Source organism: Molothrus aeneus, chromosome 5, assembly GCF_037042795.1.
Source record: "Molothrus aeneus isolate 106 chromosome 5, BPBGC_Maene_1.0, whole genome shotgun sequence".
In the NCBI taxonomy this organism is placed as follows: Eukaryota; Metazoa; Chordata; class Aves; order Passeriformes; family Icteridae; genus Molothrus; species Molothrus aeneus.
In genome coordinates this window covers 11,831,922-11,845,278 of record NC_089650.1, presented here as the reverse complement: position 1 = coordinate 11,845,278, position 13,357 = coordinate 11,831,922, and the positions used below count along the sequence as shown (strand labels likewise).

General features: G+C 40.8%; 1 protein-coding gene across 1 annotated transcript in view; it reads right to left on the bottom strand.

Moving 5' to 3' along the window:
- Positions 1-12,009, bottom strand: part of FGD4 (FYVE, RhoGEF and PH domain containing 4) — a 56,475-nt gene extending 44,466 nt beyond the window's left edge. The window contains exon 1 of the mRNA XM_066549643.1: positions 11,927-12,009. Within this exon, the coding sequence (XP_066405740.1) occupies positions 11,927-11,942 (16 nt within the window). The 5' untranslated portion in view covers positions 11,943-12,009. The remainder of the gene's footprint in view (positions 1-11,926) is intronic.
- Between the last annotated feature and the right edge of the window lie 1,348 nt (positions 12,010-13,357).

The window sequence follows — 13,357 nt, the reverse complement described above, 5'->3', positions numbered from 1 at the left end:
GGACAATTCTAAATTCAGAAACAAATTTAAGAGTAACTCCTGTGGGGTCAGTAGGTTGTATAAATTGGGTAGGCAATTGCACACAATTTATAAATCTATATTCAGATCGGTTATAAGATTGCAATGAGGGTCAAAGTGTGAAAGCTTAGACTTTACTAAAAATTGATTGGTTTGCAGATTTGTCAGCCAACATGCTGCAAAATCCACAGCTCCCAGAGTGCAGCTCAGTAAGGGCCACTGCTATGTCAACTGCTCAGGCCAAGGCTAAAAATCTCCATCAAAATATTACCTTATTTATTATAAGGATTTCCTAAGAAAATGAGGTTCTGCTGTGGCCAGAATGGGAATTTGCTTTGCACGCACATCTTTATCAAGGCATTCACACCTGTTGAAGGTTATCACTCACAATCACATAACGCCCAGTCAAACAGAGCTGCTGCTGAGAATAGAGCTGCTCTGTGGTCAGCCACGGTCCCCCCTCCTTGTCACCTTCTGCCCCAGCTTCTGCTTCTGGCTACTCCTTCCCCTGGGCCAGCACCAGCCCTTGTTGCACTGCACTGTGAGATGAGCAGCAGAAATGGGGCAGGTGGAAGCTGGAATGCATTTTGGGTGGGTTTGACCTCACAGCTGCCCCAGCACTGCTGCTTGCACAAGGGAACAGCTGGGAATATGGCTGGAAAGGGACAGGACAGCTCCTCTCAGCAGCAGCAGCCCTTCTTTAGACCTGCCTGATAAGATCATTTCAGCACAACCCCAGTTCCTCAAGCAGCTGTTCAGACTTTCATTCTACTTGGTTTACACATGCACACACACTGCCTTAATGCAAAGTCCAGCAAAAACATCAACAGCTGAAAAAAAATCTTTAATGCAAAAATAGTAGGTGGCCTTAAGAACCAATTTTGTTGTCAGCATCACATGGTCCCCACTAGACTCGCCAATATTGCATTCAGTGGGCAAAAGCCATTTTGTAAAGGTCGTCCACTGTAAGACAGAACAGTACCACAAGCAACAGAAAAGAGCGCTTCTCTAGAATGGGATTTTTGCAACTCTTTACAGGAAACAAAAGCTACAAGAAGTGTTCTCATTCAAGATGTGCTCTGTCTTCACACCAACAACTCAGCACATGGGGCTGTGGGGAAATAGAGTGACTTCAAATTTGTTATCATTGTACAAGCCATTAAACAAATCCTCCTTCCCCTCTGGGAGCCATGTTTGCTCAAGATGGACATGCTGCAGACATTTAACACATATTTCAAACTAGTGATTTTGTTAATTGTGTCACATCCTCAAGCCATGTAAAGCGGAATGGTAAAAGGCAACTGATCTATCCACAGCATATTTCTATGCAAAACTGAAAATTCTCTGGGCAAAGCATATCCTGTAAGACCTGTGGAAATCTGAGCTCTAGTTTCCAGGCAATGATAATGAACAATATATGAACAATGATGAACAATAGCACCTTCCAGGTGATGCAGACAATAAAATTGTGGCAGAAACACACACTTGTGGTGAAAATTCCTTCATCTAGTGTATTGTATTCAAGTGTATATACAATGATACATTTTGTCACAACAAAAGCCCAAAACAGCCCAAATACTTGCTCCACAATCAGCAGCATGCATTTCAGTAGGGCTGCTCAATTCTCGAGGCTTAAGTAAGCAGTTTGCCTTTTTAAAATACAGTTGTTGCCCCGTAAATAAAATGTAAAGTCCCATTAGATATGCAAAAATGCAGACATGCTGCAAAAGCCTGCACCTTTTACAGGGCTGAAGTAGAACCCCATCATGATTATTTCTGACCTGATTAAAGAAATGCTTGTGCACTTCTGCTACTCTCATGAATTATAAAAACTGAGAAATTTTACCTGAAGTAAGAAATGCCATGCATGACCAAATACTACCAGCCACTTGCTGTGTTGACTGGTACATGATTAAACCCCCTCTCTTATAATCAGGAATAATTAAATACACTGAAGAGGAGAGAAAAGTGGGGAAAGATTTAAGAAGTGTAAGGGAGAAAGAGGTAATAATAGCTAATAGAAAAGAGAAATAAACAGTGCAAATTTGATAAGCACTTAATTACTTTGCTTATCATCTGCAAGGAAATGAGAAGCTAGAATGCTTGCAAACATGCTTGCATCTGCAAGTATGTTTGAAGCTAGGTGATGCATTATATATTTTTTTCAGGGCATTTTAATTAGAAATAACTTGGATCCATGAACATTTAGACAAACAGCCAGCCAGCTTGAAGTGCCAGTAAGATTAAAAAATGGCCTATTTATATTCAGGAAGATTACACTAATGTCTTAGTATTTGATGGGTCCTCCATCAGCAGTTCCATAAGCCAATCTCAAAACCATTAACTCTTCTGTTATGTTTATTTTCATTCCCACTTGCAAGCACATAGTGCTTCTCTGCTGCTGCAGCACTAATTTTTACTGCCACTGTGATCCCACTCTTGTTCATACATTCTGAATGAAAGAAATGCAGTGGTTCTGGATGTAAAAAAAAAAAATCAATGGGGGAAGTATTAATCTCTTATGACAAGAGGGAAAATTAAAGGATGAAAATGACTTCTCTTAAATTATATAGTTATGCATGCCCCATGTGTTAAGTCCCAAGGGCACCTACCCCAGTGGCTGTGGCTGTTCTACTGCTGGATCTTTTCATGTAACATCAATGCAAAGCCTCACAATTCCTGCCAGCCTTGGACAGAAATGGGTGTTCGGCACATAGACCCTGCCAAGGCACTGGTTCGGGCACAGCAACCAAACCAGACATTCTCCTGACCTGCTCAGAGGAGTGCTAAGTGGCACTGACACTACCAGAGACTACTCCAACCCACCCACCTACTCACCAAACACTACAGGAGCTGGCAAGGGCAGAGCAAGAGTGAGCAGCAGCTCCCTGGTCACGAACAAGAAGGCACAAAGCAGCTTCTCACTTACAGCACCCCATGTTGAGGCTGAGCCAGACATCCAGTACATGAGGTCACAGATTCTGCACACAGTTGTGTCCAAGCCTGCCCTCAAACCTAAGTCTCAAGTAACCTGCTACTTCCCCTTCACAGATTTATCCTTTCTGTGAGAGGAGCTCACATGCTTCTGAGAGGCTTCTACTGCTGAAGCATACCCAATGTCAATAACAACTGGACTAAGCTCAAATTATCTGAGAATTATTAGGAGTGTGAAGGAGGAGAGTAGGAAGTCTGGAAGTCAACATTTCTCTCATGAAAAAAAAAAAAAAAATCTTCCTTCCTCCAATTCCTATTAAAAGCTATCATTCTGAGTTAATGACACAGTTGTGCTTTGATACATCCTCACCTCTCCCACTGCAGTGGTGATAGAATTGTGAATGTTTTCAGCTGCAGAATAGTGCAGAAACTCCACATTGATATTCTGCTCTGTGCAGATGAGCTATAAAGGTTAAACGTCAGGCCAGCCTTTACTGTGGCGAGACACTGCTGAAATATTGTAAATAGCTGACAACCAAACACTGCAAAAAGAGAAAAAAATAACTTTTGCTGAAGTCAGGAGGGCTGTCTCACCAAATAAATTAGTTTTCTTCCTGCAAGAAGGTGCTGGCCAGAAAAATAAATAGCAAATAACAGATGGTTTAGAATTATCTTTGAAAAATGGAATCTTGGCAAAGTATAGGGGGCAGATCAGGTTCTTTTAAAGGATTAGTTCAGATACCTATGCTGACAAAATGCAAAAATGTTGGGTTTTTTCCTTGCAGGGCTATTCCTCAGACACAGGCAAAAATATTCTTAGTTCAACAGAAGAAGGTAGACCATTTTCTGGGAGTAAAAAAGATTTAAACTATATAAAACTATATCTCACTGCATACAAACATTAATAGAACTACCAAACCAATATTACCTGCCTCTCACAGCTTTTTTTTGGATGGAGTAAATAAATCTTCAAGTGAATATGGTAGATATAAATTGTAGATTACAAAAAGTATATAAATACTGCTGCTCTTGTAGTTTAATGACCCCTGTGAATGCACTTGTAACATGTGACAGTGAAGTTAAACAGGAAACCTTACTGAATTTCAAACTGTCAGACCAAATACTTGCTATATGATACTTGCCAAGAACCAGAAAATATTTAACTTCTTGGTAGATACAGTACCTTACTTAGTAACAGAGAGCAAAGATTTCCAGACTGTGGTATGCACAACAGTGTGTGAACCACTGGCAACAAATACACAGAGCAGCAATACAGAAGGAAAAGTGAAAGAAACTTCAGCAAGAACTACAGCAAGTGTGGACAACACCCAAATTATTTTAAAAGAAGAAACAACTTCTGAAATAGTTTCATTTTTAATAAACTGAGGAGGGTTGTGCAGAGCATCAGTGACAGAACCCAATACCAAATGTTCCCATACCTACTTGGTCTAAGAGGAGACATTACTGCATCAGTTTGATTTGCAGGTGTGTAGGAGACTTGCTCATTCCATGCTGCTTTTCCCATGTTTTGCCAAGCATTACAGTTGTTTTGGTTGGAAGAAAGCATGCATCTATCTGATGGCAACTTTCATTTCTAGACTGAAATAGAACTTTCAGTAATTTCTACCAAAAAGATGGAGTTGCTATGGATGCCACCACTTTTAAGTAGAATACATATTTAAAGTAACAAATTCAAGATTATCAAGTCCAAGCTTTAAGATGAAGTACCAAAATATTAACTAAATAAGATTTATCAGTAATCCCTTGATCTCAGTCTCAGCATGCAGTGAATCACACAGAGCAATGAACTGAATGGTGAATTCACAGTCACTACAAATGTCCTGCCAATGCTGGCTACAGGAGGCAGACTCAGTGTCCTTCACTTTGTTGTCCTGTCTGGCTGCAATCTTTGTTCTTTTGGCTCTGATAATCATTTCCTTGCAGGCCAACCTGCTTATCTGCTGGGAGTCTTATTAAAATGAGTCAACAATTAATGGGATTACCTTTCAGCATTTGTTTCAATTTCGGATTAGCACAATAATATAACATGCACCGCTGATGCTATTCCAATAAAACAAAAAGCACTGTACAGAACTTCAAATTATTGTAGTTTGGAAGTAGAAGCTTATATGACTGAGGTCCTCTGCCAAACAACACCATTGCTTCACTGAGGTTTTTATTATTCACCTACACTTGTACACACTGTGACAATGGTTTTGCTCATGGTGGAATAGTTCATCAGCTATTTAATGAATAATGGGGGTTTCTTAAGTACACAGAGATAATAAATGTTCAAACCACATCTCCAGAAACACATGACTGAAGGGAGAGTTCTGAGTGCAAGGAGTTCTATTCAGAGGAATAAATTACTCCTCTTCCACATACTTAGTTCCTGTATTACAATATGTTCCCTCAAAGCCTTGTTTTCACTTTAGCCTTTGAAAACATATTATCAAGCACAAAGTCTAGAGAGAAAATATGCAATAGTATTCTTTTACCTGTAGAGACTTTTCATGGTTTGTGTTTCATGAAATAATGTCAAAATCTTTCAGCAGATTTGGACAATATTTTTTCTTTGCTTTTATTACGATGACAAGTCTTACAAGCGAATACAGCTCCTGCCCCTACAGCCATGTACCATGAACTTCATGTAGCTAAGAACCACAGGATCCAAAGCCACAAAGCAAGAAAGAAAATGGGTACAACGAGAAACATCAGCTCCATCACTCCAGGAATAGGCAGGGCAAGTTGTCCCTGTAGCCCAAATCAGCTGCCCTGCTGTTACTGTCTCATTTCTGCATCAGGAAACTTCAGGTAATTCCTCCCTCCTTGCCAGCACTGCCTTTTGCCAGTGCCATAATTCATGTTGGAAACTTTCAGCTCCAGAGCTGCTTCTCACATGACTGCCTTTCACAAAGTTGCAGCAGTGTCCTGACTACATCTGTCAACCTCTTCCCCCATGAGGTAATGGGAGCACTGGAGAGTTCTGTATCTGGGGGGCACTTCCCCCCTATCCCATGCTCTCTTTACAGATTCCTTCATGTTCGATGAGGAAGGGCTTGAGCAAGTTTTGTGTGGCTCTCTGGAGTTCCTACTGCATTAATAGTCATTTTGATTATGAACCCTACCGCAAGAAAAGATTGACAGGATACGCCTCCTCCACATTTTCCCAGAATTATTTTTTCACTTTAGTTCTCTCCACAGAGCTGCATGAGGTGAGCAGTATCTGCTCAACTATTATTTTATGCAACAATGAAAATTTTCACTAAGTTTTTGTCACCAGCATATTCTGCACAGATGGCAATCATCACTTACTAAGTGCCCCAAGCTCCTATTTACTAAACAAGACACCCCATTTGTAAAAACAGATTTACTGATCACAGAAGTATCACTTGTCTGGGCAAGGGTTGTTACATTGAACCTGGTGGTTTTTTTCACTTTATTTGTCGACTTTTAGGATGATTTATTTTCTTCTTTCTTTTATTATATATCAGATAAACAGTACGACACCATGTTGGGCAGCCCAATTTAACTTCATATTAAGGAAAGCACCTGCAATACTGGGGTCAGCTGAAGGGAAAATACATCTGACTATCTCATACAAATCACTGGAATAATTCAAGAGGATTCATTAGCATATACTTACCAGGCAAGTGCAGGGATTACTCAGACAGTGACAGAAAGACATCCTCTTCTATAATTCATAAGCCATTATAAAATATCAGTGTGCTTAGAGAAATTTGAGCTAACTACAAATTTCATGATTTTGCACAGTATTCATTGCTTCTAAACTTCTCTAACAAGTCACTGACACTTCAATCTTGTTCTCTGCCCAGTTATCTGAGAAGTTATTTCATCTTGACTCAGAGCTATTTTGGAAACTATCCATATGCTTTGAGACATGAAATCAGCTATTTCTGTAGATAAAAGGACTAAAAGAAAGCATTTTTAGAAACAGGATGCTAAACAAGCCCAAGCAAAAAGCCCCCACAGACCCAAAGGGGAAAAAAATAAAGTATCTAATTCCAGAAGATTGTAACTGATGTATTATTGCAGAAGATCTGGGCAGAAGTTGTAAAATACAGGCACATTGAAGTAATTTAAAGAAATAAATACATAATAGAGTACATCCAAAATGCAGAACAGGCAAAGATCCAGAAAGAAGTCAATTACTCAATACAAGTTAATAAAATTATCACTGATAGATGGAAACTGTTTCCCTGATCCAGCTGCTGAGGCAGTCCCTGTGTCCTGCCAGCGTCTGACAGCGCAGGGCTCATCCAGCAGCCAGCTGTCACGGACACAAGTTGTTCCACCCACTCCCCTCCCTCCCTCCTCCTGGCTGCCCGCTCCCACCACTTTGTGTGCACCAGTGTTGGCACCCATCTAGCCTCAGGATGTGGTCCGGGAAAGTTAAGCCATCAGAAATGTAACCCTGCCCAAAAAATAAAGCAGCCAGTTCCATGCTTTCATTCACCTTAGATGCACTGGAGCTTGGGCAAAGACGCAAATTTACTGATAGGGAAAGGAATACAAGATTCTCTTTCCAGAAGCAAGTAGCCACTAGGCAATACTGATTTTATTGAATCACATCTCAGTGTGGTTGGAGAAAGCAGTAGGGATAGAAAGGGAAAACAATAATAAAAACAAACATTATCTAAAAACGGATGGCTTGAAATATGCTCTAATTATAGAACAGGCAGCAGGGTATTAACTGCACAATAGCACTACAAGAGGCCACCAGGCACTGCTTCCTGTTACATGAAAGGTTACAAGTGAATGTACACCCGTGAACTTTATGATAAAGAGGAAGGTGGGGATGCTGAGAAGCCCTGGGGCCCCAGCGGTGCAGCACCACGGCCGCCCCATGGCCGCTGCCTTCGTCCCCAAGCCCGGCTCCCCAGGGGCTCCAGCCTCCCTGCCAAGTCATTAACAACCATCAGCTCCCAAACAAGCGGCTCCCAGGGAATGCTCGCTGCACCAAACCAGAAATATAAAGAACCCGAAGCTGGACACTTCACAAGAATTCAAGTGCTTCCTGCTTTTGACCTGGTTGAGGGGAAAAAAGTGAAGAATAGCTACAAAAAGCCTCGTTTAAGTGCATTTAGAGCCTTCCTGTGTAATCATTCAGGAAGGACCTTCCTTGTCCAGTCTCTTTAAAGCCTACCACAATTATGCCAGCTTTTACATCACCCTCTTTCCGTAAGGAACAAGAAACCAATCACCACTTCACAGTAACCCACTGGCTCATGATCATCCTTATGTAAGGAAGCCAAATACAAGTTGCCTGGAATCCAAATGGAGAAAAAAAATCCCTTAGCCCTTAATTGCCAGAAATGAGCTCTCTTTGTACAGAATTCACTCCAGGTTAACAGACCTGCACATGAATGCATTTGCCTCTTGAACATTATACAGATTGAAACAGCTTTACACTTCATGCTCTGAACAGGCTGAGAGATTAAAATTCAAAAGTATTCTATTGTTTAGTTGTCTCTCCTCTCTTTTCTAGACCTCCATTTAAAATCTTATATGTTAAATAAAAAATAAGAAAAACAACAACTGTATGATGAATTTTGAATGTCATTTCTTAAAACTTATAAAAAGCTGGAGAATTCAAACATCTTGTTTCCATACAGACTTGAAAATTTATCATACTGTTCCAAAAAGCTTAATATTCCTATGAATATTTATCTTTGAGTGTGCAAATGGATAGAAAAATGCTATTAAAAAAAAGTAATGTAATGTAAAAAATACACTAAGCCCAACTAGACTTCAAGAAGACAAATAATTTTGAAATGGCTGAAGTTTTGTCCAAAACACCTCAAGGATGTGCAACCTTTCAAAACGTAAATGTTCGAAGGCCCCAGGGCAGACCAAAAAAAGGCTGTTCCCACCCAAACTGCAGCTATCCCAGAGTGAGCAGCCCCCACCAAGATGAGAAGTTCCATCCTTCCCATCCCACCACATCCCTGGAATTCCCACTGCTCCCTTCTTACCCACCCCAGAGCTCGCTGGGTTTCTCTCCAGGTCAGGGTAAGCCCACACAGCTCCCAGGCGAGCAGATGCGGCTTTTACACCAGAGTTTTGTACAGTGGGAGAGAGCTGAGCTGGCTCTGGGTGAGCCCAAGAGCTCCAGGAAGGGACCTGGCAGCCTCCTGGCAGCAGCTGCCCACTGGATCACTGAGCTGCTCTCAAAACTGCAGCCCAACAGAATGTTGCTCACTCCTATGTAATATTTAGTGCTGTCCTTAGAGCCTCAGCTCTTGGCATCAGCAGAAAGTGCATTGTAATGGCCACTAATAAAAGTGGACGGTTTGCATGATGGGGAAAAAAGTTTTCCAAAACAGAGAGCAAATAAACTCTACGAAATTACTCATAAAAGTAACATTTGTTTAAGGTTAAGCATTTAATTTCTTTTTGAACACAAGGTTTGGCAATACTCCAATCCCTCTCCACCTCACATGACGTAAACCAGCTGTTGCCTCCCCTTCTTTTTGTTTCCTTTTTTTATAGTGGCGGGTCATGACTGCAGGGGTTTTTCACAGGCAAGCAAGAGTAATCATAATGCATTACATATCTTATGGCAATGTAAAGGAAAGATTGTTTTTCCTGACCACCTGTCCTTCTCAAGGTCAAGCATTACCTGTCAAACTGTAAGAAATACACGGGCATTAAAATTCCAAACTCTTAACACCGAAGAAACTTACTTCTTTGTTTTATAATATTTATAAACCCAGGGCAGAAGGAGAGAGATAGAGGAGAATTGCATAAATATTTTGAATTTTTAGTAAAGACTCAACAAATACACTGGATTTACAAGCATTGGTGTAAACCAACAGACATTTTCTGTTTTACAGCACGTATCACGTAAAAGACTAACATAAGATTCAGTGCTGCAGGCACAAAGAAAAGCATAATGGCGGCACTAATGAAAACACTGGAGCCCCTGTTGACTTCTGAGTCATGGTATCAATGACCCTTTGAAAAGGCATGGCTTGAAATCCGTTTTTTCCCTTATAGTGAATGCTACTACTAAAAGAATATAAGTCTATAAAGTTTGAGTCTTCAAAAACATCAATACTCCAGGAAAGGTACATTCTACATATTTGTTGTGGCCTTTAGTGCTTGGAAAAACTGCTTTGCTCAGGTACCTGCAGACACTCAACAGCCCAAACTGCCCATGGTGATAACAATGAATGAACTGCTATGTGAGTTTATACTTCCTGTAGGTACCGGCCCTCCTTTTGCCCTCTCACCCAGTCCTAGCAGTCAGCACTGGAAGGATTTCTTTGTGTTTCAAACTGGAGGCGGCCAACGCTTCAGCAAGAGAATCACTGCTTCTCTGGCACTGTTTAGGGGGATACAGGGATATCTGTCCATTTGATTTAAAACCCACACAGACTGGAATTATTTGCTGTCACCCTTTCTCTGTGCACTGTCTATATCCCCATAGGTCTCCTACACCTGATAGTATAATTTACGTCACCTTAAATCTTGTAAAAATTTATTTGTGTATCACATAGTTAATCTCAAAAAAACCCCAAATGTCACAGCTTCACCACTCTATTTGACCTTCAGACTGCCACAGTTACATGTAAGATTCTGTAGGCCTAGGCCTTTGCAGACTGAAAGCAAGCCAAAGGGAAAGAGGAAATAGTGGTTATAACACCACATTATCCTTCCTGAAAGATCCGTAAGGTTCCTGTTACATTTACAGGAAAAGGATACACATTAGAAAACAGTTCTTAAGGGAAAGATCAGGGAAAGACCAGGGAAATAAAGTTTCCTAGATCCACATGTAAATTCTTCTCTGGATACAACAAAATGGTATTTAAGGAGTGGGAGGAAAGCTGTGATTCCCATCCTTTTAGTTGATTATTAAATGCTAGAGGGGAAAGGGCAGTTTCAAACTTGCTCATAAAAGATAAGAAGCAAATACAATTTTTTAAAACAAGCGTTCTTTGTACCCCCCTAAAAAAGGAGATACCCACAAGTACTGAAATCAGGAGAAATGGGTAGAACTATTTGCATCTACTCTGAGCTTCTCTAGCAAATCTCAAACTCACTCTGCCAGTAACTTCCTTCCCTCTCTTTAGCCTCAGAGGGCTTTCCAGAGAGGGAGACTGGCATGCTAAACCCAAAGCTTCCACAGATCAGCTTCACCCATCTCTCTGTGAAAAACCTAATTTAGAATATTTGCTGTTTTACATTAAGTGTTAGGGTTGGGTATACCTTTTGACTGAACTTACCCCAAGCTGAATTTTTCTCAGAACTGAAAAATGCACTCAGAAGTAAAGCAGTATTTTTAATAGTATTCTTTAAAACCCATTTACAAGCATACAATGGAAAAAATCCAAACCTTTCACTGGATGGTGCAATAAAAGTGGTTTTTTTTTAATTCTGGAAGCAAATTCTGTATATTAAGTGTAGCATAAGTATCAGTTAAATGGATTATTGAGAGATTATAGGTGAAAAGCTGGGTATAAGTCATGAGTCTACACCTACTTCCTAAAACAAGGATATAAATCTTAAGCAGGATATAAATCTTAAAGGTAATAAGATATCTATAATTCTTATAGATATGTCCTATAGAAACCTTACAGTTATGAACATAGCTCAGTGAATCTGGCAAATGAACCAGGAACTGAAACCACTTAGAAACACCAAAAAACAGACTGGCTTTTAAGAAAGTCCTGAACGGGTGAAAGCAGCAGCAAAACAAGCCCAAAGCAGCGGGGTTATTGGTGTGGCAGATGTATCAGGCAGTCAGTTCAGGAGACTTCAAGCTCATTTACTGCAAATAGGAGGAAAAATCCACCAGAGCATTCCAGCTGTATTGCATCACAAGGCAGCTGATGTTCACCGGTTTATTTGCCTCAGACGAGAGAGTTTAACTCTTGGTGTCTCTGGACACAAACACAGCCCAAGCCTTGAAGAGAATAAAGTTTGCCAGGAGCATCCCGGTCAGCCTTACCTGGTTCAGAAGACATTGTTTGCAAACGTAATCCAGTACCACTGCACGAGGAACTGCTTTTGCAATGGCAACGACCCTACCAGAGGCTCACATTTATCCCATTGACAAGCCCTACAAGTTGCCAGAAAGGAGTTCTCCCCAGATGCTCGGTTTGTGCTCACAGTTCACATGCTGGGGCTCAGGCACACGATGCTCCTCCTCTCGGAGGGCCAGCCTGTGCTGGGGGGAGAGGCGTAAGCAAACCAGTCTGCTTAGAGAAAAGAGTGAAGTCTGTTCACGAGGAAAGAGGAAAAACAAAGAAATCTGCTTATGTAACGTACAAACTGCTGGAGAGAGGAGGAGGAGGAGGAAAAGGAGGGACTGCTGTAAGTTGTTTTGTCTAATACCTCAGCCACTATGAAAGTTTTGTTACTATTCATTGTGTTGCTGTTTGAAACTAAAGCAGCATCAAGGTTAAAGGACAAGTTAGCACATTTTTCTGTTTGGTGCTTTGTTCTCCCTTTATAATGCATGGTGCTCATGTCAAATCCTCTGCATTTACTAATCTCTCTTTAAATTTATGCCAAGAATTAAGTATATAGGACACACAGGATACCAGAGCACTGACCAAAAGAATCAACATTAAAGAATTGTTATGAAACATTAGTTTATTTTGCATTGCTTGAAATTGATTAGAATAATTTAAAATCTGTTTTTAAATTACATAAACTACATATCGTGCTCCAGGGCACAATACAAAGCTATTAGAATGAATTATTAACTGAAGAAATACACTGTTTCAAAAAGCAAAAGGATTAACTGGAAAGGGAAGTTACCCCGAGTAACTTTCTTTTATTGTTCAGAGCTCCCACACCATGTGATCCCCAGCTGGCACACATTCATCTCAGCAGGAGGAAAACCGTGGGACTTAAATGCAGCCCTGCCAATTCTGATAATATGAATCAGAATATAGCAGCCAGATGAGATCATTTTCAACCTCTGCACTGGTCCAAACCACAGCTCCCTGCAGCCCCTTCCGTCTCCAGCCGCTCGCAGTCCCCACGCTCACAGCACTGCAGAGCTGCTTGGAGGGGTGAGCACCAAGGGTTACAGGGAACACACTTGCAAAACAATCCCTGAGAATGTGTTTGTCACTGAGGGGACAGCCCTCTGGGCAGCTAATTGTTTCCTTTCTATTACAGATGTTGTACGGCAGAGGGATATTGCCAAAACCAGCACAAAAACAACTTTCCTCCAGCCATTTCAACATTTTGGTGCCTTATTCGTTTTGAGATGAGCAGATGCAAGCTCCACACATATGGATTTGAAACCTAAATGGAACACATTTTTAGCACCTTGGCCAAGATTTACCAGTTTTCTTTCTGAGTATTTAAACTGCTGAGCTAGGAAGTTGCATTTCCTCATCCCTGATATTTCTAGCAAGTAACCCCA